The sequence below is a fragment of the Grus americana genome, chromosome 2 (genome assembly GCF_028858705.1).
Source record: "Grus americana isolate bGruAme1 chromosome 2, bGruAme1.mat, whole genome shotgun sequence".
NCBI lineage: Eukaryota > Metazoa > Chordata > Aves > Gruiformes > Gruidae > Grus > Grus americana.
This window is the reverse complement of record NC_072853.1, coordinates 135189398-135214388: the sequence shown is the minus strand read 5'-3', so window position 1 is coordinate 135214388 and position 24991 is coordinate 135189398. Positions and strand designations below refer to the sequence as shown.

The 24991-nt window shown below is 38.9% G+C and overlaps 1 protein-coding gene across 1 annotated transcript in view; it reads right to left on the bottom strand.

Annotated features, from left to right (window-relative positions):
- Nucleotides 1-3159: 3159 nt before the first annotated feature.
- MACC1 (MET transcriptional regulator MACC1) overlaps nt 3160-24991 on the bottom strand; it is a 32646-nt gene continuing 10814 nt past the window's right edge. Inside the window, exons 2-5 of the mRNA XM_054818279.1 lie at nt 15884-15998; nt 11576-13614; nt 9082-9270; nt 3160-3407 (exon numbers count right to left, since the gene is read on the bottom strand). Of these exons, the coding sequence (XP_054674254.1) occupies nt 3192-3407; nt 9082-9270; nt 11576-13614; nt 15884-15998 (2559 nt within the window). The 3' untranslated portion in view covers nt 3160-3191. The remainder of the gene's footprint in view (nt 3408-9081; nt 9271-11575; nt 13615-15883; nt 15999-24991) is intronic.

Genomic DNA, 24991 nt, shown 5'->3' with positions numbered 1-24991 from the left:
GAGGAAAGGAGAAAAGGTCAAGAACAGTGTTTTTACCAAAGCCATGTGCTCCTAGCTGTGCGTTGCCGCTGAGTGCAGCTGCTTCCACTCTCAGCTGGCATTTTGTGGTTTCGAAGACGAGAGCACTAACTAAAATATGGGGGTTTAATACCTTTTCTTTAATATATGTCCAGCGTGGGCTGCTAAAGTAAATAGAATATTGCATGAGTGCACATTTCATTCATATGAGCAGAAGCTTAAAGCAAAAACGGGGAGCGCAATTAGCAACCAAAGCCCACGGTCAAAGACCCTGCCGTACAGCACAACTACAGACAGATATAAATTCCCTTTTAAAGAAATATACTTGGAGGACCAGTTGCATAATTCTGCAAGCTAAGGAGAACAATGACTCACTAAGTCAATATTTGCTAAATCTACTGGGCCAAATTCAACTCTCGTTCAAGACAGAAACAGCTTTGCTGCTGTTTCACAGCAATGAGAGGGCTTGGCCATGAGAGTAGCAGGCAGGAGCCTCTGCTCCCTCGACACTTCTCTTCCCCAGTTCCTGACCACTGCCCACTGTCTCAGGATGGAAGGTACTTCAGCCTTGGGGGCTTTGGACAGCTTGTCCTTCGTATTTGGTAGAATCACACAACTAGGAATGGGTGCTTCTGGTAGCTTTTCCCCACTCTTTTTGACTAGTAGTAGTGAGAACAGGAAAATACAGGACTGAACTAAGATATTACTTTCTTTTGCAATAGGGCATGCAGTAAAACACACGTTTACTAAAGGTAAGAAGTTAAGATAGGCAAAAAACAGATGGGAGCAGAGACCTGTCTTCAGAAGCAGGAATAAGATGAGTTGCTTAGCTGTTGCAGCCAGGTTAACAAAAGAGGAAAAAAAAAAAAAAAGAAAAGAAAAATTATTTAACAGGGATTTAAGTAAGGGAGCATGGCCTGCCAGGATGCACGAAAGTCAGCTGGTGAGAGAACATGGTGAAGCTGAAAGATCTGCTCCATGATCTGCTTTGGTATTTCAGCTCTTAGGGAGCAAAAAAAGTATTTTCCTGCAGTTTTAAGCAGGGAGATGGTGTGTGAACTGTTGCACCATTGCCAAATCCTGTTCAGGTTTCAGAGTGTCTGCTGTGATTTCCCTGGGAGTATGCAGTGGTATATTGTAAGCATTTTAAAGAATTTATTTTAATGTCTATTTTTAATATTTATAATTTTAATATTTGATTTTTTCATTTTACCTTTAAAGAAGCCTATTTTAAAAGGAACCTTTTCCTTACCCAGCAGCACGAAAGAGAAAGACAACAGGTACTTTCTCCACTTTGGGGGGCTTCACTACCTGCAAAAAGGAAGGAACACCTGGTCTCTGCACTGCAGTACAGATAACAAGGGTTTGTTATTTTATATTTTCTCTGCAGCTCTTTCTAAAACTGGCAGGGCAAGATATAAAATAGGTGCTAGCGCCTGAAACAACAGGGAGCTCTGATAATCTGACTCCTTTTTCTCCACCTTTCCTTGGTCAGGAAAAATAATTACTGTTCCGTGGGCTGAATTCCTCATTCTGTTGCAAATCAGGAGCAAGTCCACTGAAACCAGATAACTTGCACGCATGCTGATTCAGTCATGCCCTGATGCTAAAGGGTCTTTTGGTGAGCGAGCTTTCCTGTTACTGGAGCAAGTGCTCTTTCCTCAGCCTTCCTGAGCTACGCGTGCTTTGGGAAAGCTTAATGAAAGTAGGAAAGAAAGCAGGTTAGAAGAAAAATGTTTAAATGTACTGTTTTGTTTTAGAATCACAAAACCTCCCTTCTTAGTAGAAATCAGCTAAGATAATAGTGGAAGCACAGGTTCTGGACTGAAATGCTACTACTTTGTGGTATTCCTGAAAGAATTTGTCTTTGTCTTGTCAACTGCAAGTGATGGCAGATAGCCAATTTTCTTTTCAACTGATTGTCATGAGTATTTGCTCATGTTTCTGAATAAGCATTGATCAAAAGCGCACAAAATGGCTTTAAACTTTTAGATCTAACACTTAACTAAAATATATATTTAAAATCTTATGTTAAAAAAAATTAAATAAAATAAAGTTTGTTAGCCTGTAGCTATTATTCGGCCTGTATTTTCTGTATTTATAATAAGCTACTCAGTAACTGAAAGATTTTTATTGATAGTATCTAAGCAGGGTTCTTTTTAGAACATATGACTAATGATAATTAATTTCTCCATAAATAATCTAAAAAGCACCCCACTGTTAACTTTTTTTTCTGAGAAAAGAGTAGCCATCACCCATATTCTTCATACAGTAAGGTAGAAGAAAATGTTCAACAGAAGTAGGTACGAACTGTCTACAACCCTTGCATCTACCAAACCACTCTTCCCTATTTACCTTTTTAATAACAACAGAGTAGTTATAAGATCAAAGGGGTGGACAATGTACACCAAGAAGGCTTCCTGAATTTTCCTGAATTTCTGCTCAGCAGAATCTAGTAAAATTTGCTGGAATTAAAACAAACAAACAAACAAACAAAAAGAAACCTGTTGAGTTACATCAACAAACCAATCAAAACCAATAACATTTGACCATTAAATTGCATGTCTCTCTTCCAGTCTCCAAAAAGGACAACAGAAGCTGTTTTGGAAAGACTGAGCAGCACACACCTATTTTTCTAGGTGCAAGTAACTATTAAATTCCTGTTTTGTGAGAAGGGGAGATGAATTTTGTCCCAGTTAAGGACAAAAGAATCCTAAAGGTTTTTTTCTAGGCTACCCTGCACCCATTGACTTGCAGTTGAGGGTTTTGGCACAAATTAAAATAATATATTAAATATTTAGATTTTAACACCTCATAGAAAACAATGTAAACCTAGGCCCCACAGGCCGAACTCATCCAGGCATAGTTCTGTTTTTAAAACTGATCTCCCCTTGAAAGTCAGTGCAAGCAGAAATAGCTCCTTTTTAGAAACTACCCTATAGAATTCAAGTAATTTTTGTTGACCTCACTACTTTAATCTCCCACTCTTTTCTTATTTACTCAGTAGCCATTAGCAAGCTCTGGCAATCTGTAGGTGAGAACTGTGGGGCTAGACCCAACATCAACTCAGGCAAAACAAACTGCATTCTGTCCTGTTCTGCAAGCATCACTGAAACACATACATCAGCAGTACAGTTTCCCAAGAGATTTTTCCAAAAATGTATATTGGTAGTCTATTCTTCTTCCTCCATTTTGGAGAAAGCACTTGCCCTCAACACCTCCATGCAGTTCACGAGAATCAACGTTCCCGTTAACTCTCGCCACTGTTTCGTTACTGGGTTTTTCATTTTATCCAAGGCTGATTGCAGGTCTTGTAAGACATCCCTGTAACTGTCTCCGTAATGGGCACTCCACGTGTAGAGAAAGTCATATGCAGGTTTCCACATCATCTGCAAATAAAGGGAAAAATATTAAAAAGATTTAGTTGCAGAAATTGAATTATAGAGCAAAAAGTATCTAACTCTTTCTGATGGTAGAAAAGCCATAGAAAAGAAAAAAGAAAATGAGCGTTTCATCCCTAGCCCCACTAAAATGCTTTATCATAAAAGGCATGTTGATATAAATGCTCCAGTAACCTTATCTACTTCATTTCTATGAAACTCTCAAATTCTTAGAGGGGTAAATAATGGAAAGACAAATCCTTCATTCGGATGACTATCACCAAGTTGAAATATATCCCTGTCTGAAAGTATAACTCAAAGCACAGGAGTGGAAGGAAAACACTTTTCCCCTTGGAAATTTTTGCAATGCATACACCCAACAGCAGTTTCCCTATTTGGAGTTTGGCTGTGCTTTTGATTGTTAATACCTCACTTTGTGCCATTAATCAACATCCCCCTATTTAGCCTGGAACTTTTAAACATGCTTCTTATCTTTAAAAAAATGCTTTGTGGTAACAGCAGCAGGAAGGTGATCTATCTATAAAATCTCTGTTTAAAAAAAGAATAAATAAATAAATAAATCACTCCAAAAAGCAGGACAATTAAAAGCTTTTATAATTAATTTTTTTAAATCAGGACATGAAATGTAAAAAGTGTCTTGCAAGAAACAAAAGAAATTAAAGAACAGGTTACTAATGCTCCTTATTTCAAACTACAATATGTTTATTTTATGCCAAACAAATATGGAGCAGATCCTTAGCAGGCGTAATTTGTCATTGATCTAGTGACAGTAATTAAGCCATGACAGCACAATTCAGATACCGAGCTGGACTTACATCTTTCAAAGCGCAGATGTCCAGAGTAAGTTTGCTTAGTTTACAAACAAACAGATTGTTTTCCAGCTGCTGCTTTTAAAAATTTAACTTTGGCTATCCACTTTCTAGTTTCCTACTCCTCATTGGCAATAAAGGTTTTGGAAAGAACAGTTGAGTTTTAGCAATTGCAGGGATGATACACAAAGCCACAAAGAAACCCATCACTTTCCTAAAAGGTCCCGGCATTTGCTCATTTTAACAGAAACACACGTATGCGTAGTAATAAAAGCACATGGATTGATGTGTGCGCCTTTATTCATATACAGAAGTGATCAGGAAGTCTCTTAATTCTAAAAGATTTTTTTAACATATTTTTCCCTTTTAATGAAAAAGCAGTTTTCATGGTTCTGAAGGATAATTCAGGAGGAAATTGGTTATTTCCTCAATATAATCCTATGAATTTACAAATAATACACAACATAAAGCTCTACTTCCTTGATTTAAGCTTTATTTACTTGATCCCTTAGGGAACTGAGTGACATAAGAATTTCTTTGCTCATAGTTCTGAGCTTTTCTCCACATTTGGGCTAGGAACTCTCAATGTACCCCAAGACTGACTCTATCCTAGTTTCTGAAAACATCTGCCTCAACTTCTGCTGTCTTTCTCCCCCATCCCCAAGAGAAAAACCCATCCAACTCATATCCCTAGTAGCACGTCTCACAGTCTGATTAGTCTGGTTTCTGCCATTAGTTTAAGCCATTAAAAAAAAAAAGTACCTATGCTCTCAGTGAAGTTTCTTATTTTAGGTCTACATGGGGGAAGGGTTTCATCATTTACCCAAAATGAATAGTGCCTACTTCTCACTTTAAGCAAATCTATCTTAAGTCATAACCATAAGGTTACAAAAGGAGGAAAGAAAAGGCTATTTGAAGGATTGTGGTACAGACTTCTGCCTTCACTAGTATGTGAAAAGACAGTGAGTATGAAAAGATGCTATGCTTTGACTTATGCTGAAGGTCAGTCTGACACTGTACAATCAGAGAAATGGCTGAAATATGCCTAAAATACAAACCCTGCTTTCCTCTACTCTGTCACAACTTTTTTTTTTTTTTTCCCTGGGACAAAGGGAATGAAAAAAAAAAAAAAAAAGGAGGTGGGAGAAAATCAAAAGCTTTATAAACTAGTCATCAGTGATGCAGGATTAACTCAGCAGTAATCGACACGCACACCACACTGAACTGACACTGCAAACCAAGCTTCTAAGGCAGGTCTTTCTCCACGTCCAGGTACTCTAATGCAATGGCTAAACTGAATTGCATTTGACATTCCTGAATTATATCAAACTAGATTTTCAGGCAAAATATTAAATCACTGCAGTGTGCTGGGCCAGTCTCATCTCAGCTGCCTGCATGAGTTTTCCCTCTGTTCCTGCTGCCTCTGCTGAGTAGGTAATAATGATACCTACATCCTCTGCAAAGTGATTTGGAACTTACTGATGAAAAGCACTTCAAAATCTAGGCACCAATTGTATGTACCTCAAGTTGCCTATGTGATCATCTGGGAGATTTCTCCCACTAAGAAAAATATCAAGTTTAAAAGCAGAAACATTTTTCAACCAATCAGTCCTCTTGATGGTAGAACAGTCCTTGATGGGTAATGAACTGATTAATATTTTCAGGTAATCCTCAATAATTAGTCAAAACTTATTAGTCCCCTATCTTTGCTTAGTTTCCTGTTTTCACGCCAACAACTATTATCAATGAGAAAGCTTTTCCATTAGAAAACTCCAGGCTGGGATAAGATGGCTTTAATCAGAGTTCTGTTATACCTGCTAAGTAAATGTGATGATCATTCTGAAATTAGTCAGACTAATGCTGTCGTGGTTTAACCCGGCAGGCAGCTAAAACGATCACAGCCATTCACTCACACTCCCCATAGTGGGATGGGGGAAAGAATTGAAGGAAAAAGAAAAAGGTAAAAAATGTGGGTTGAGGTAAAGACAGTTTAATGGGACAGAAAAGGAAGACAATAATAATAATAACAACAACAACAATGATGATGACAGAACATACAAAACAAGTGATGCACAGCACAATTGCTCACCACCCAAAGCCAATCCTCAGCTAGTTCCTGAGCTGTTGTGCCTCCTGGACCACCCCCCAGTTATAGAGAGAGCATGACATCATATGGTATGGAATTTGACCAGTCTGGGTCAGCTGTCCTGGCTGTGTCCCCTCCCAGCCTCTTGGGCTCCCCATACCTTCTTACTGGCAGGCTGGTATGAGAAGCTGAAAAGTCCTTCACTGCTTGGCAACAACTAAAACATCAGTGTGTTATCAACACTATTGTCATCCTAAATCCAAAACACAGCACTATGCCAGCTGCTAGACAGAAAATTAACTCCAACTCAGCTGAAAACAGGACAAATGCTAATCTTGTAACAACGCTGGGGGCATCTCCACACAGGTATGAATTTACACTGCATTAGCTACGTTAGTTTTGCATCCCTGCTGAACAACATACACAACAAGCCTTGAAAAATGTTGTAAAATTAAAGCAAGATTTTGATTTTGATTGCTTGTTGAATGTTCTCTTAAAAAAATAGAACATATTCTATTGTTGGCTATTTTATGACGAATTTGACTGTACTATCTTTTGGCAGCAGACACTGCCACTGAAAGACAGAGAATCTTGTAGGTGGTTTATCATAACAATAATGTAAAAAATTCTTGAAAATAAAAGAATAGGGCATATGAGGCAGAAGATGGGCCTCCCATCTGGGAGGGACAGCCATTTAAAACATAGTAAATATATTTTTTTATATTTTTATGTGTATATAATATATATAAAAATAAATAGGTATGGTGCTGGAAAAAGTGTTTTAAGATTGCTTTAGTTCTGCTGTCTCTTAGCAAAGGAGAAAACATTTCCAAATACCATGGAGACCAGTAGAGTCACACATTGTTCAGGTCTATAATTCCTTCTGTAGAAAGCTGGGGGTTTGTCAGACAAACACAGAAAGCTTAGTAAGTAAAACAAACATCTAGGAAGTTAGACAAGGCACTGCATAACAGTCAAAAAAAACCCCATCAACCCAAACCCAAAAAACCCAACATACTGGAAATGACAAGCATTCACATTCTGTTTCATTTTAGTATTTTAGAGTAAGATAGTGCAAAAACAGAGCCAATAACAGGGTGATTTTTTTCACTAGAAGAGAGTAGCAGACTAGAGATTAGCAGAGCTGAGAGCTTTATGAGAAAACAATTTAAGGAGGAAGGTACATCCAGGCACAAGTAATGTACCCAGAACAACTGGGAAAAAAAGAAAATACACAAAATAGCTCAAAGAGAAAAGCAAGATCAGAGGAGGAGGCAGTGTTTGCAAACAGCAATAATAAAGATAATTTTGCGGAAAAGTGCAGAATCTTGTAAGTAAATGTGTGGAATTTTGGTCAGATATTGATTAGGGAGGGAAGAGTGGAGCATTCAAAGGGAATGAGAGGTGGTGGTTCATGATTAGAGCAGAAGTCTCTTGACAGCTATCACCAGGCAGATAAAACTGAAATGAAAGACTCAATGGATTCAGACTGTGGAAAGGAGGATATGTTTGGCAGGGAACAGGAAGAATCAGCTACAGGGAGAGAAAAAGGAAGAAAAAATTATCTTGAGTAGTTGTGAACCTGTGAATGGAAAACAGTGATTCCTTTGGTACTGAGAGATGAGAGAGGAGGAATTCGGGCTGGATCATGTGCATTACCTGCAATAATCAGAGGATGATAGTACATGCAGAGGGATAGTCGAGCCTGGATGTAAATGCTCAAGGCAGGAAGGCCAGCTTGAGCATCATTCAGCAATGCTTATAAAAGAGGATGTTCAGGGTAAAACCCAGTCTGGGACCGTTAAGTCATTGGCACATAATTCTGTGGAAAACAGTGGATCTACTGCATGCTTCGGTGTTAAAGTAAGAGTAGATAAATGCAGGAAGGATCTTGGCTGCCCAGGAAAAGGTGTGCCAGGAGCACAGGCTGGCCCTCAGCTCAGAGGCATGGACAAGGGCCCACCCGAAGTCCTGTGACGTATCTAACATTGCATGGATGCCATAGGTACCTTTGGGCACATCAAGAGGCACTAGAGATATAATAAGGCACCTAAATTGCTCCTTAGATGCGTACACACTAAAATACATCTGAGAGGACAACTTGACTTTTGTTTAGAACTTGTACTTCTGTATGAGCGGAGTGCTTTACAAAGGAGGCTAAATAACATGACCTACCTGACAAACTATGAAATTAAAACATGGATTTGCCGTGTTCATATAATAGGATAGAAGGGGAATTGGTGTCAGAGCTTCCAACCTCTTGTCATGCTACTTAAGCTAAATGATGACAGATATTACATAGGTGCAGAAAAGTGTTAATGGTGGAGGTAAGCTTCCCTTCAGTGGAAAGAGCAAAAGCTGTACTATGGGTGATTTGAAGTGGCTCCTGCAAGGAATGGATGGTCCTCCTCACTGTGTCTGAAATGACAGCAAAGGAGTTAGGAAGATTAACAAGTGGACAGGACAATAAGAAGGGACTGAAAGTGTCCCTTGGGGTGGGAGTAAAGAGATGAAACTCAAGACAGAGACCAGGACCTCCACAGCAAATTAATCTGGCACAGTAACACTGAACTACTGGCCTCAAAGGAGTATCTAGATAACTGCAAACAAAAGTTGGTCAGAATTCCTCGCACTGAAGGGCTTACAAATTAAATAATGAGGCCGAACTGCAAAAGGAAAGAAGCACACAAAGCAAGGAAGAGGAAAGGTCCCAGCTGTGTTTGTGCAGAGGAGCAAGTGTGCACACACCGTTACACCAGAGCCTTACCTCCAGAGCTATCGTGCCATTTTTCCCTTGGTGGGGTACTTCATAAGCCTCGATTTGCTGCTTTGTGAGTCGGGCTAGCTTCTCCGCAAGCTCCCGCCAGTATTTGCCAAGCTTGACAGCTGAAGTCAAAATGATGGTGTCCTGGGTAAGACGTGCCACTAGTCCCTGGCAATCTATTTTCAAAAGTGCCTGCAACAATCATTTTTGTTAGTGTTCCTTCACCAGTAATTACAAACAGAACATTATCATTTGTTTTTATAGCACTATTCCGCACTTCTAAGCAGACAGGAAGGCTCTTTGTCTATTTTGTGTTCTTACAAATATGTAACTTTTTTTTCTCCAGAAGGTGTTGCCAATAGTTTCACAGGAAAACTGCCCACAAGCTTAAGAAAAAATTAAGCTGGCATTCACCTGCTTCAGCATTCCAATGTCACATGGATCCTGCCAAGCTTACAGATCCTAAAGGAAAAATATGCTTTTCCAACAAAAATATTTGGGACATCAAATTTAGCTTCTTAAAAGTATGATATGAAATTTAAAAATGAAGTTAGAGGACTGTTATACTAAGGTGTGGTCCTTCGTCTACTGCTTTACCGGAAAATCATTGATTACGTTGGCCAGCACCTTTCGATTTACTCCTCCCACAGAACTGATAATTTGCTGAGCATTAAGCAGAAATGCAAGCATAAACCCCTTCCTTCCTCCATGCCAAATGAGCTTTTAATAACAAACAAATTAAAATGGTTCCAGGAGTGAAACCCCGAAATGCAGATATGTTGCATTCTTCTTTCTGTATTTGTTTGGGTGAGAGCTAATAAGAAAAATAGGTGTCGTTTTGTCTTCTCCTCAAATTAACAGCAAAATGTTCCACTGAAAATGTTGACTTTTTCAGTGAAAGATCACGAACAAAATCCAGAAGTTTTCCTTGGTTTTTAGATACTGATTTTTAATCAAATATCCAGTATTTCTGCAGAAAACAGACATTTGAGTGAGTTAATTGTAAAACATTTTTCCATCAAAATCCTCATTGCAAGCAGTAGAACTTCTGGTAGGCACAGTAGTGAGAAGCAGACTGTGGTGTACAGTACCAAATCCCCCTATACTCTGGCAAAGTGTTTGCCTTTGCTCTGATAATCAAGAAGCCTATTAAACATAAAAATAGGAGATTAATTAAAAGAAATAACCAATAAATTCTACCCAAAAGTGACATGGATGATATCTATCTTTAAGTCTAGCTTTACAAAGACAGGGATCTGCATTGGCACTTCATACCTCAAAATCATATACACCTCAACAAAATGGGACATCTTATTAATCTAATTATGCCCCACCTTTTGCCTGTTCTGTAATGAACTCTGTTTCACTGTGTTCAATTAAAAGTTTGGAACATTTTCACCTTTAACTCCCGCTCCCCTTTTTGTACAGAGATATGGCAGACTAAACTGTACTTCATACTTGCTCAGTTTTATTCCACAGAGTTTAATGCAGTCTTAAGAGTTGTAAGTGGCCGCTGCTACCAAATTTTTTTGAATCCTGCTGAAATTGCTGTCAGCACTTCAAAGGGGATAGACTAGTTATAAGAAGTAAAACCTGTTAAGGTTTGCAATTCAGGATAGTCAAAAGGCTTTAGATGAAAGATGAATTTTTAAACATGCATTTTTATAATACTTTATTTTCATATGAGAAATTTAATTCTCTTCGGCCCCTAAACAGGCTGGTAGACTTTTCAGTCAAAGCCAAGGAGAGTATTGAGTAATCATTAATTCCAAATTAATTTGCGCACAGATCCATAAGTAAATTAAGATGGCTAACAATGCAACATATTACCTGGAAGTATTTAGAAAAAAACCACTTTTGATTCACATATAACAGTATTGAATCACATAGAAGTTTTCCAGTGGCTTAAAAAGGAGGCTCATGAAAATAAGTACCGAAGTACTTGCGATATTGTCCTTAAGTCACTACAACATTGACTATGAAGTTATCATGTGTGGACAGAAAACCTTGTCTTCAACACATGGGTCAGGATTTCCTTGCTTTAAAAATATGAAGCAAACTTAGACGTGCACCTTAGGGTACACAAGCTATATATAATAATGGAGTTTTCACACTATAAGTTTACTAAATACTTCACAATGGGAATGTGAATTGCTCAGGGAAGCAATTCAGGAAGGGACTTCCATGACAAAAAACCAAAACTATTTCAATCCTGTCTGTTTAAAAACAAAAACAGTCAACTCAGCCAACCTACTAAATGAGAAAGGCTCCTGAAACATTTACAGAACACTGTTTAGAAGTAATTCATCAAAGTACTATTCGTCATGAGAGTCTGGATGTATTTTCCATCTATATGTGTCTACAACTTTTAATAATATGTTCAGGTTTGTAAAGATTCCCACAAGGTGCAGGACATGTTTTCTTGTTCACACATTACTATGGAGTAGTTTCTTGGCAATGCATTCCCAATAACCAAGTTAGTTCATGCAATACTTACAACAATGAGCTCATAAAGAAATAGTCTTTTTTTTTTGTTAGCATGGCAGTCTTCCTTCATCCTCTTCACAACGTGCGCGACTCTCTCCGATTCTTTATCAGCATGTGTCTCATTAAAGTCATCCAAAGACATATGTGAATATCCTAGCACCTCAGCCAAAGCTCTCCAGTCATAAACACTCTCTGATACTGTAGACAGAACCACTGAGTAGATGTAAGTCAGTTTTTTGAATGGCAATGCAATTTGTTCAACAAGATTCCTGGTTGTTAGCTCACTATCAGCAGTGTCCATAGCTTGTTCTTTGGAAATCACTTTTACATTTTTGCAATGTACAAGACCAATCTTTCTTCTGAGAACTCCTACGTACCACTCTTTTATTTTAGTTTGTCCAATGGCTTTTACTTTATCTTCACCAAGAAGTGCTATTGTGTCCCCTTTAAAATATTCTAGCAAATAGTCAATCTTATTTTGACGCAACACAGTTTTCAAAGCCACTCCGTAAGTATTAACACTCAAAGTTTTATCTTGAAACTTTGGATATTTAACTGTTGGTATTAAAAACAAAGGTGCAGACTTGATTTCTTTGTGGTTTTGTAAGCGCTTTGGCCTACTGATAATTCCACTTAATTTTGGAGCTGGATCAGGAGTCGTAACATGGAACTGCATTACTCGGCTACTTTTTAAGATTTTAATCTGAACAAGGAAAACAAAGAAATGCATCTCCCTACATCCAAGCATGGAAAACAGGAATTGTTGGCGGACCATTTCACCAGCTTTCAGCTCCTCCTCTTTAATGTTTTTGCTTTGGTCTTCCATCTTCACTTCAAAATCTGGATCACAGGATACCAAAGAAATGTTTAGATCTTGTGGCTTTTCAAGCAGAAATGTATGTTTTCCCCACAGCTGAAACACAACAGGAGGCATACTTTTCCCCCCCTTTTTTATATCACAAATTGTGAGTTTTCCTGGAATGTAGTTATGACCAAAGACTGTAAAAACTGCTGTAAAAGATGGATGAATATATTTGGGACCATAAATTCCAACTGAGACCGTTCTATGAACATAGTCCCAGACGTTAGTTGCTGGAGGTTGGATTTTGTTTGCTTGTACAGCAATCACTGCATACATCAAGTGACTTAGGTCCGTTAGCTTCACTTGTATGGTATCTTGATAAGTGTAGCAATTGTCTAGCTTCTTAAAAGGCCCTTCTTTATTGAGACTAAAAAAACAAACAATATCACTCATAACTTGGCTGAGTGGATCATTCTTCACTTTAGCCGCAACTTTCACCTCTAGGAAAATGGCTTCCCTTGTGTTGAGGTTGCTCAGCGTAAGTTCTATCAGAGGACTCACAGTGCTAGACAGCTCATTGTTAAATGACGATGGAGGGTTAAGGATAGCCTTTAAACCAACTTCTTGGAATTCCCCAGGTAATACATGACCCACAGGGACATGAATGTTGATATCTGAGTCAGGTAGCTGTACTGAACCCCCTCCATGATTTAGTTTACAAACTACATGAATGTCTGTAGCTTGCGTTTGTGCCCATCCAGGACTATGGCTCATGGCTTCTAAATCTAGGCAAGACCGGGTGAGTTGTCGGTGACTCAACCAAGCCATCTTGTAGGCTTCACGGTCATTTTGAAACCATGTCATGTCTGAAGCTATAGTTTTTTGAGGTGTTGTCTTGCGAGGATTAAATCTTCGGTTATCAACAATATCCAGGAAGTCAGACACACTCTTGGATCGTCCAGATCTTCTTGCTGAAGACTTTCTTAGAAGACAATCAATATCTAGCTCATCACCTGAGGAAGCCAAAGAATCCCTGTTGCTAGAAACTTTAGAGAACATACAAGGGTTTTCTTTTAAGATTGAAAGGTATCTATTATTTTCATTTCTATTTGAAGCAGCTATGTCATGTACAAAAGGATTGGAGGCTGACAGTTCATTCCAGAAAGGATTAGTCTTGGAAACAGCATGGGCATGTTTGAATACATCAGACCAGTCAATATCCAAATCCAATTTACTTTCATTGACATCTGTTTAAAAGAAAAAACAGAAGCATTTCCTAAAGCACAGAGGCTGAGACATTCCATTCATTTCCAAATGACAGTCTGTTAAGCTAACAGGTGACTAAATTTATCCTGCTAAAATACATATAGGTCACATATATTTCTGCTTCAGGTTTTTAAAGAGTATCAATATTGATTTCTAAGCAGTATTAAGAATCTTTGTAATAGAAAGTGCTAACAAATCAGTGCTGAAGGATGTAAAGCATCTTCTGCAAGGTGCTGATCCATTATCAACTCCTACGACTATTAATTGGCATCGAATATGCTAAGGTTCCATAAGGTTTAAACTCTTACATTCCAGTAATCTTTGGCCTCTTACAAAATGCTACGGATTTCTTTCCTTTGTGTCTAACTCTCTGCAAAGATTAAACAAGTACTGTTTCATTTTTTGAACACTGTAGATAGTACAGACAAATGCATTATTCAGGACCCCTTTTCATGCTACTGCACATGCATTTAATTGATAACAGTACTCTTACAATTTATCTCAGTGTGTGTGGAATTTGTTATACTAGCTCCCCATTTCAAAAATTCATTGATATAATTTATAAGGTCTAGTACAATTTGAAATTTGGAGAAAAATGTTTTTTGTGGCTACTAATTTTTCTGACATTGCACTTAAATAGACAAATAGGGGTGTATAAGAGATATTTAAATGTGTTTTCTAATAAAAATACTCATTATTAACAGTAATGTCTATTTGTTCTGAAGACAAGATGTCCTTATATTTTATATTAATAACTGCTCACAGAAACTGTTTTATAGGTTGATTAAGATTCACATTTCCTGCAATTAATAGAGTATCTGTAATTTTTTGTGCTAAGGGTTTCTATTACTTCAGTTTGCCATTATTTTTATATATGCAGAGGTTATATGATCCCTTCTTTGTACATCCTTGTAAAGAATTTTGATTTTAGAGGGAAAATTCAGCATTTCTGTTCTTTTAGCATATCTATATCCTTCCTTATTACACTTTCTGTAGTACCTTCCATCTTCAAGGTTACTAATTATAGCTCAATTGCAAGAATGACAGTGCATTCAGCCACCAAAAAAAAAAAAAAGAAAAAAATAATTGCAATTTTAGTACTTTTTTTTGTTTGTTTCATTTGTCATGAATTGTAACAAAAAGCCAAAACCATGAAGTTTTTCCACAGTTCCAGAAAAATCCCAATTTGGAAGAACCAAAGTGGAATTTACCTGCTTCCCAGCTGCCCATCTGGAAGGCTCTGGCGTGGTCTTGAGAAGAGCCTTCCAGGTGAGCTGCCAAGGGGAGCGAGCCCAGGGGCAGCCTCCTGCCCCTCTGGCACCCAGCCTTGGCCAGGGCCACCAGACAGGGCTGGGCTGCTCAAGCACCAGCTGAAAAGTCCTTTTGTTTCTGCCCACAGGCCAAAAGCTTTCCCTGTGCTGTGATGCTATTACAGTGGGATCATTATTATCTATTAAAAAAATAAATTAATCCCAAAAGAAACAGTAAGGTTTGTTACCTCATCCTAAAGGGCATGTTCCTACAGGAAAAGTCTGAGCCGAAAACTCTGGCAGAGCCTGAGTTATTAGGCTGGACACTCTCATGCCAAGGTAACAGCACAGATTACTGGGGGGCAGGAGGTTAGCGAGGAAATAATTCCTGCTCCCCAACTCAGACAGCAAGTGCCAGGTTTGCCTTTACTCACATCTGCTACTAGATAAAAAGCTAAGAGAATGCCTACCTTGTGGAGGGGAATGTTTTCTTAATGTTTGGGTTAAAATAGCAATGAGATTAAATCAACTTGGCTGAGACTCCAGTTTTTAAACTGGGGTAGCTCCAAAATTACCTTGCCTTCCTTGTTCTTAAAACCCTAAATTAATGTAGTTTGGCTAAGAACTCCCTCTTCTCTTTCCCATCTCGACCCCCAGTAAACATACCCTAAATAGCATTTATTCATGTAAGATTAATAATTCCAGCTCTTCTTCCCAACCTGCCTGACCCACATTTGCTAGGGCAGGATACAGAGGACTTCTCTTATTTGCCAGCAAGTTTCTCCTAGGCGACCCTGTGACAACCCCTTGTGCTCTGACTCCAGGGACAGCTGTGATGGCCTAAAAGTGGTGCAAAACACAAGCAATAAAAAATAAATTTTTTAAAAATACTGTACAGATTTTACAGAGTAGCTATAGCTCTTGACACTGTTAAGAGTTTTGCAGAAATACAGACTTTAGGTGGAGAGCCTTAGTACAGAAAATAGCAGCAGAGACGTACTGTAGTTGGCTGAAGGTGTCCGGTCATTCACATCAATCAAAGTCCCCTCTGACCTGCTCCGTGGAATCTCTCCGCTGGTTAGGGAATCTGTTCCACTACTGGAAGTGCTCTCCTCCTAGGAAACAGTCAAACATATAAAACATCAGCAAGTATGCAATTTGAAAAGGAGGAAACAGTTGAAGAATAATTGAGCTTTGATCCTGTGATGTGACACAAATGAAAAAAAAAAAAAGTGAAGTTATGGTTTATGAGAAAATTTATGGAGTCTGCCCAAGAGCATCACGATCCTGAGTCTTACTATCTAATTTGCAGCAAACCCACCAGATGCTACAGCTGCAGTACAATACAGTACTCCAGTCCATAGTGAAGTCCAATAACTCACATTATTAATTGTCTTGCAACTGGAACTGAGCCAATTGTACAATAACTTCCATTCAGAAGGTCTTGAATAAAATCTTTTTTAAAAAAATAAACATCTTAATTCCTGTTTTCAGATAACTTTGAATCATTAAAGGGGAAAAGCTAGACCTGTTCCTTCCTTTGCCAATTAATATAAAATATTTCCAACCCTTTCTGCTGTATTATTCTTCCTATGTTCTTCCCTGAGTGAACATCAAATCAGATTTTCCTTTTAGTCTGTACAAGAATGACTTACAGTACCCTTCTGCAGGGCCTGTGCCAGCACAGCAACAGCCCAAGAGAGGACATTCAGGTCTCTCTTCTTCCTTGTTCTGGCTACAAGAAGTTCTGTTTGGTTTTGACACACTTTGCACGTGGTCTGGACCACACAACAGCTGTAAACCAGATGCTGTGGTTGAAAGAAAGTCAACAGCAAACCTATTGCAAGGGCAGGGCAGGAGGGGCATCCCTCTGAGGCGGGCAACGGGAGGATGAACCTCTCAAGGTACCACTGCTGAATGCTATTTTCAGCTGCCCAGAAAGAGGAGTTGCAGGTCTTCAAAGGAGTGTTGGGTGTCCTCCATGCCAAAGTTACTGTGTCCCTGAAACAGAGACTGGGGGAAATACAATCTTCTAGACCTTTTTGTGCAGGAAAGCTCATTATATTAGTGCTATAAACCAAGAGACCATTTATTGACTTTTCCAGAATCCTCTCACTGTTCCTATATGTAGTGGGGTATAAATTCTGATGGGTAATAGATAAATAAATAATAAATTAAGACATATGGTTAAAAAGAAAAAAAAAAGAAAAACAAACAAACAAACAAACAAGAAAAAAACCAAACAACAATCAAACAACCCAAGAGGGGAAAAAAAAAAGAGAAATGGTAAAAAAGCCAGAAGTTTTTTTGGGTCCATCCACAGGATACAATAGTCAGCAGCCTGTTACTTCTGCAGCAGCAACTGCAGCCTAAGCAGATCTCATTTTATCATGTTTAAAATTGGAAAAAAAAAAAAAAAAAAATGCATTGAGCCTGGTTTTACCGTAGCTGTAAGAAAAAGGAATTTTCAGTTACAATTCTAGTAGGTGAGTTACGGGAAAAAGGAAGCATACCTTGTATCAAAGCATTACTGAATAGAAACTGGAAGCTTTCTGTTTCTATTCTACAATGCCATAGTTTAAGACATCTCTTTTTTTCCACTGCAAATGTAAATTGGTACTTTTTGTTTTCCCCAGGAGAGCGACCTTCAGCTAATGGCAATCTGTTCAGGTGCTGATTTGCGCTCAGGCAGGACAAAGGGCTGATGCCAGGCTAAGCCCCACTGTCACCCAGCCGCTCTGCTATCATAAGGCCGTACAGACTTTCACATTCCTCTGTTACCAGAATTCTCAGATGTTGGCATCAGAAGTCCTGATTTCAGATATTAGTGACAGCTACCCTCCAAGACTAATACTTTGTGGCTTCTGCTATTAATACCCCACCAGAACCAAACTGGAAAGTAAAATGTCTCCTTAATCCCAACACCGTAATTCCAAGATCTGATGTCCCACACCCATATAAAAATATCACTGTTCCTTCTGTCTCTGATAAATGACAGTATCTTTGATAATGTGTACAGATTCTTTGAAAGGAAATAAATTTTGCTTTGCTGCTTCATCTCAAAGGGTTGAAAAATTGAATCCATTTTATAAACATGTAAGATTTTTATCTCAGGCTTCTACTTCAGGGACTGGGGAGGTTTAATCACATCAGTGTGAGGTATCCACAGTCTAAAATCCCAATAAATGTACAAAAAGAAAGTCTACTTTTTACCATACCAGTGCATTTGTTGCTGGCACTGATCTCTGACTGATGACTTATTGACCAATTGACATATGAATCTAAGAACAGTTCTTTAAATAGTTAAAACACCCACAATTATTTCAGTAGCTGTATGAAGTGGGAGGCAGTAAGTGAGGATGAGGAAAGAGCACAAGAGTGCAAGTAGATGCACAGGGGCTAAAATAGGAAACCCTGGGGGAAGGGGGAGGGAGAGAGAAAGAGAAAGAAAAACAATCTCTTTACACAGTGGGAGTATATTGACACAGACATGACAACAAGATTGCATATGGAAGTTTTATAAATGCTAAGAATTTCTGCAAATGGAATAAGCCATTTCCTAAAAGTTCCCTCTGGGAACTCCTTAAAACCTTCACCACTGGCCTGGCACAGAACCAAAAAAGGCAGATACTGAAAACCACTTTCAAAAATAAGCCCTCTGCCTCTCGAAAGCATTCCTTGGTATGAGAGCATGATGAGGGAGCCCTTGTGACTGAGGCAAGGCTTCAGGCCAGCCAAGAAGAGGACAAGAGAAGGGGGAAGATATAAACATTCCTGGGCAAAAGATGACCACGTTTGGTCAGCATGTCAAGGGATGTGGGAAATGCTGGGGACAAGCTGTACACACACCATCGGGTACAGAGTTACATGATCTGACACCAGGGTTGGGTCCCGTCTCTCCTGTGTTCCAGCCTTAGCGCTGGGAATGCATAAATCCCCAGTGCCTTTGTATGAGACTAGGAAAATAAGAAAACCCAATGGTCCCCCGTTTCCATGGGTACATTCTGTGGTAAAATAGCATTCCAAACAAAACTTTTGATGGGCAACCCTATTAATTAGGAACTTACTTGGACAAATCCAGAAGAACGATTATCCACAAGAGAAGAGACATCAATGCATGTGGGATATAAAGCCATGCTGATCAGTTGCTAAGGAGAAAGGTATGAAACCCTTTAGCTGCAAAAAGAGGGAATTATATACGGGAAGAAACACAAGCTAAGCTTTTCATTTGCTGTAGCTACTGAGTAAGAAAGATGTAAACTGACAAGTGCTTAATGGTGCAAAGAATTATTTGACTGATGGCATGTCATCTCACAGTGTGAAGTGAGCAGGGAATGAAGAAGTGAAGAGGTTGGAGAGAGATCAGCTACAGAGGTGACCAGTGAGTGAACCTGAGTGACTGCTGAGAGAAATGGAATTTTTCTGTGTGAGGGCAAGAAACAGTTTGCCAGGTGCACTCTGCTGTTCAGGCCCAGAGTGCATTGCTTGACCCGTAAGAGCAGGGGACTCAGGACCCAGAGTGCTGCTGGCAGGCACTTTGCACCACTGTTGCAGAGGAAGAAAAAGGCATTAGAGGAAGAAGAAAGTCTCAGGTAGAAAGTTCAGTTTTGCAGAAGTCAGGAGACAGATTTGCTGTAAATGGCATTTTTGCTGCATGTGATGCCTCCAGAGTTCTCTTCCAGGTCTTTTAAAATTCAAGTGCACTTTATTTTTTCTTTCCAGTTTCTCTACCAAAGAAAACATGTCCTGCTGTGCTTAAAATAGTGATAAGGAAGAAAATAAAAAAAGCCCAAAAGCAAACACTTCCCCACTGCCTTTGCCCTCAAAAATGAGAGAGAAAACATTCCTTTGTGGTTTTAAAGTATCAACATCCCAGAGCAAGGCACTAGCAATTTGCCTTTCATTCAACCTTAACCCCGTTCAGCCCTCTTCAAAAGCAGGTTGTGTTAAGAGCAGAGCTGTCCTGTGGCAGTGTCTCCCCACGGACACCTACATGCACCTTACACAGACAGTGCTACTCAGCCATACCATTATTCACAGTGATTCATGGCCTTTGTATCCAGAGGATGAAGGTTATGCACTTGCAGAGACAGGACAAGCAACAGAAGCGGGTGATGGAGATGTGCCTCATTCCTCAGGCTCACTTTTAGCTGTCATGGGGAAAAATTACTTGCCTGTTATATAGGTTGGGTTGTTAGACTGACTTTACAAGTTTATGTCTGGAAAGGGAGTAAAGCATATTCACCAGAATATTGCATACAGTGTTCCTGATCTGACCAAGTGCTGAGTATACTGAATTATTTAAATTCTATGAAATAGAGAAGAAAAGCTATTCTAAAGAGAAAGCAATACAAAGAAGAGAGATGGTTTCAGAAAGCACTACACATCATCATCAAATCTAAACCACTGCCTGTTCTCAGCAGATTAACGTGTTTCTAGCTAAACATAAGTTGCAGTAATAGGTCATGTTTTAACAGTCCCTTGGTGCTTGTGGCCTGGAACAGCTTTAGGCAGCTCAGAGTTTGGTGACAGGCATGGAGTGAGTTTACCGATCTTTGGTTACAGGACGGAACTGTGGTACTGTAGCTAGTGATAGCAAAGGACAGCAAATGAAACCTTCAGTTGAAGTGATAAAGTCTTTGACTTATTCTCTTAGCCTAGTGCATGTGAGGCAGTCAAGGAAATGCAGCTGTATCTCATTCCGAACAGAGACAGAAATGGCTTTTAATGTTCAACCTTGAGCGATCTCAACCCTCTATTACTGACTTTACTAATGCTCGGCAGCAACCTTAATGCTTTACTATGATCCTTTTACTTGTCACTTTGCCTATAATGATAGAGAAGCATTGTCAATTAATATATCTAATCGTTTACTCTGTTATTAAATAGTTGCCAAGTTTGGTACGTACTTTTTCAAAGTTCTGAAGATTTATCACCCCATGGGAACTGCAGAGCCATTCACACTCCTTCCTGAACCCAGGGTTTACGTTTTCTGCAGATGTCTACACTGCTGCTTGTAACCGACATAATCACTGCGCATAATACTTCATCTGAGCTAGCATTAAAGGGTAGACCTAGTAGTCTTGGCACAACAAAAACGAGGCTTGAAGTGGGTCGTCCTCTCAGTAGATTTCCACAAGTTCACAAGTGGGTTCTTACAGCCTCTGCTCCGCTCTGCACGACCCAGAACTGACTGCTTCACAGCCCGGTTGGGGAACACTGTGCAAGCAAAAATGACTATACCATAGACACTCCCTCTACTCAGCATTCCACACATCTATGGTTCTAAAATTGTTTGTTGTAAGCATAAGGGCTAGAGCATTTATTTTCGATCGTAAACTTTACATTTGGGAATGTTGCTTTCCAGAAGCCTGAAGAATGTGTAGTTAAGTTTTAATGTTGTCTTTTGGGTTTCAGCTACCACTCTGAAACAGTCCATGGTTTCTCTTTGGTCTCAGGAAAAAAAGAAGTATGTTTCCTTCTACTTATGTTACTAAATAACTTTGTAAAGAACAGGAAATGGCAGGTAAAGATGTCACTAACAAATGAATTAAAAGATCCAACTTTGTACTATTAAATTGTAATATCTCTTCTACAAGGAAAACTGTAAATTTATTAGTTTAATTATTCTATAAACTCATTTCCTTACCACCTCTCAAAAGCCTCTAAAAACAATAATAGTTAAAAATCACACTGGATTCTCACTTATTGTATGTAACCATACATACTTTGGAAACGCAGCTAGTTTCTTGACTTTTGGAGGTCCTATGAAAACACCTCTGGCTCCTTCACAGAAATTACAATACTCTAAGTTATTACTGACTGTGATGTCAACAGAGTTATTCCTTCAAAACAGGTGTTGAAAGGTCTCTGTAAGGAACACCTTTTATTTAGCAGTTTCATTAAACAGTAAAATTTTCCATTTCTAGGTGCTGCAAGTGTTTCAATGCCACCATAATACACACGACATTGCAGAGCAAGGCAAAGCCTCTATGTACCATGTTCTGCATGTAAACTAGAGCCCTGCTGCCCATCCTACTTTTAATGTTTGCTAGGACAAAACAAAAACCCCAGCTGACAACATTTTTGAACAACCTAGGGAGTGGGACCAACTGGGAATCTCAAAATCTCTGCTAGCTATTCATATCCTTGTGAACTATAGCTGTGATCACGGGTTTGTAAGTACAGGGTATGTCCAAAGTACTCAATATATTATTTTGTTAACCCTAATTTCTTCCTCTCTTTCTATTAAATTAGACTTTTACTCACACCCAAGCTGCATGCAGAAGTTACAGTGGGTCTTTAACTGAGCAGCTTACCTGTTAGTGGTGAGTGGAGATAAAGCTTTACACACCGGCACGCTATGTTGGCTTCGAGAGCGCTCCTAACTGCATAGTATTTATTATGGCCTTCCCTGGGAAAGGCTCATGTCTCTGCCTGTTAATGCCAAAAATCAGCTTTGCAGAGGGACAGATATGAGCTGTGGTCTTTGAGGGCAGGAAGCGGTCGTGGTGGATAGAAGTAGCAGTAGAATTAACAGCAGTCAATGATTTACAATCTCAGAGCTAACTTCAAGGATAATAAAGGAAATGTCTGTTTTGAAAAAACAGAAAAGCCTTTGTATGCCTCAGAGTCACAGGGGCTTCCTCTGACTTGATTTTGGCAACATCTTACTGTTTAACACTTTTTCAGTTATATATAGAAAATAGCACCTCTACTATCCACCCAGAAAGCAAGAAAATGACAACAGTTTCCAGACAATCAAACCCATGTCAAGTAGTGAAGTAGTTCTTCATTAGAAACTGACAATCAGGCACTTATTAGTTACATGTTTCATAGAAATAATTACTTTCAAATTTAAGGGCTGTGCACAGGCAGGGAAAAAATCCCTCTTGAATTTCAAAATCTGTTTCATCTGGTCCAGTGATGTGATAACAGAAATCCTACATTAGCTGTGCTCTCTTCACAGCATCAGGGCAAAGCAGAACTCACCAAGGAACCCACCTGCAGAGAAGGGATGGTATTTTATTGGCTCACAGCTCTTAAAGTTCTTAAAATTCTAATTGTAATTAATATTAACAACAGATTTTAAGCACCTGTATCAGCTGAATATGTTGCAAACATGTAAGGTGGGTTTTTTTTCACCATTTCATGCTAAAAATAATATAACAAAGTGATATGGCTGACACTATGCCAGGACCCAGTCTTGAACAACCAGCTGTAGGACTAAATTGCCCATCAGTATGTTAACCAGATACTAACACTTATTTTGGACAGATGTAGATTGAAGATGCATGGGCAAAACATGCAATGTGAACCTTGAAGTAAATTGAACCTGATATCCAGACACATACAAGGTGCCTTTACTCTTCTGGTGTTCTGTTTTCAGAGACAGAGAAGCGCCTGAAGAAAGATACTGTGGGACACTGCAGTGTGCTGTGCTTTTCATGAAATAGAGGAGTAGAAAGGTCTCTTTCCATAAGCATGACAGACTTTTGCTCCAGAGGAAAGGAAAAACACATCAGAAGGACTGCACTGTCAGGTGGGCCTTTCTATATGGAACCACTTTGGTTTGGCGTTGGTTAACTTGGGGGGGGGGGACAGAAAAAGAAAATAAAAACCAAAACACACACACACCCCCAAAAAAATAAGTTAACATGTCAATACACATAAAGAGTTTGTTTTGCAATGTTTAAACTATGTCAGGAAAGCTTTCAAAATGTATAAACTAGCCAAGAAGAAACCCCAGTTGTGTAGGGCATGAATGGGGTGTACGAGAGGGGGACAGGACAGGACTCAAGTCAGTCACTTGTTCTATCTCTCCTGGGGAATATAAAGGGAGATCGATACTGAGAGGGCAGAAATGATGGAAGATGTGTGACAAGTGAACAGCTCAAAATGGAAAAAAATTAATAAAACAGGCAGCCACCTGTGTTGGGAAAATAATTCCATTATATATGGTAGAAGAAAGTAAATCCATTTGGCAAGGACTCCTCTGGTTGTCATTAGAGGTTAGTTTAGAGAGTTAATAACTGTAAGCAAAACCATTCTCCAGTGCATCCACAAATTACATTTTGCTCTACTTGACTGACCACATAACAGACAAAGGGAATATGTAATAGCACAAATAGTATGTTTGATAGATTGTGATAATATTTCCAAGGAAAGACTGATACGTATTTTTTGTGTATTGATCTGTTTTGACTGAAGAACTTGTTTAATAGTCCTTGGCACTTTAGGAACATAGCAAAGAGAGCATCAGAGAAGGAGTCTTAATCACAGGGACACTTTCCAAGGTATACTGCAGAAAGTGCACTTTTTCTTTCTTGCTTTTTATGGCAAATATAGTCTCCAAAGTTTGGTCAAAACTCTTCTCCAGTAGCAAGACATCATCGCATTTAAAATATTTGTGCCTGTGTTATTAATAATAGGCTGAGCTGTCCATTAAGTTACACCTGCCAATATTTTAAACTTATTTTTGACACTGTAATTTTGAAGGGAAAAGGGAGGGGAATTTATAAAAATGCACTTTGTCCCCTAAAAGCCAAACCCAGTACCTCTCATTATATTGCAGACTCTTCCTTTGCATAACAATTACACAAGTTCTTGACAAGCAAAAAACCCTCTTATTTCTATTAAATGGGATTCATGTTTAAATGGATAGTTTCTCTACTAATGAAGGACATTTGGATCTCTGAATTGCACTCTTAACTACTTCTTATTGATAGTACTGTTAACAGAATACTTTTACTGAAATAATATGACTGCCAGATCGACTCTAAAATGGTAATGATCCAGCAACAAAATGAAGTCAGAGGAAGATAAACTGCCATGCAATATCAGATCCCATTTAATAATCCATTTCTGATGGCAGAAGACTACATGTTTGAGAAGAAGTCATCCTACATATGAAAATGAGGAAGAGCTGCTTCCACTATTGCTGGTAGTTTTGTAACTGAAACAGGAGTGATTCTATCTTAAAAAAAAAAAAAAAAAAAAAAAAAAGACAACCAAACATTAGTCTACAGTATCACTGTGGATCTTCTTCTAAAGGAACGGTCATGTTCAAGCAGATTTGTGACAAGTTCCCAACAAATTGTATGCCCTT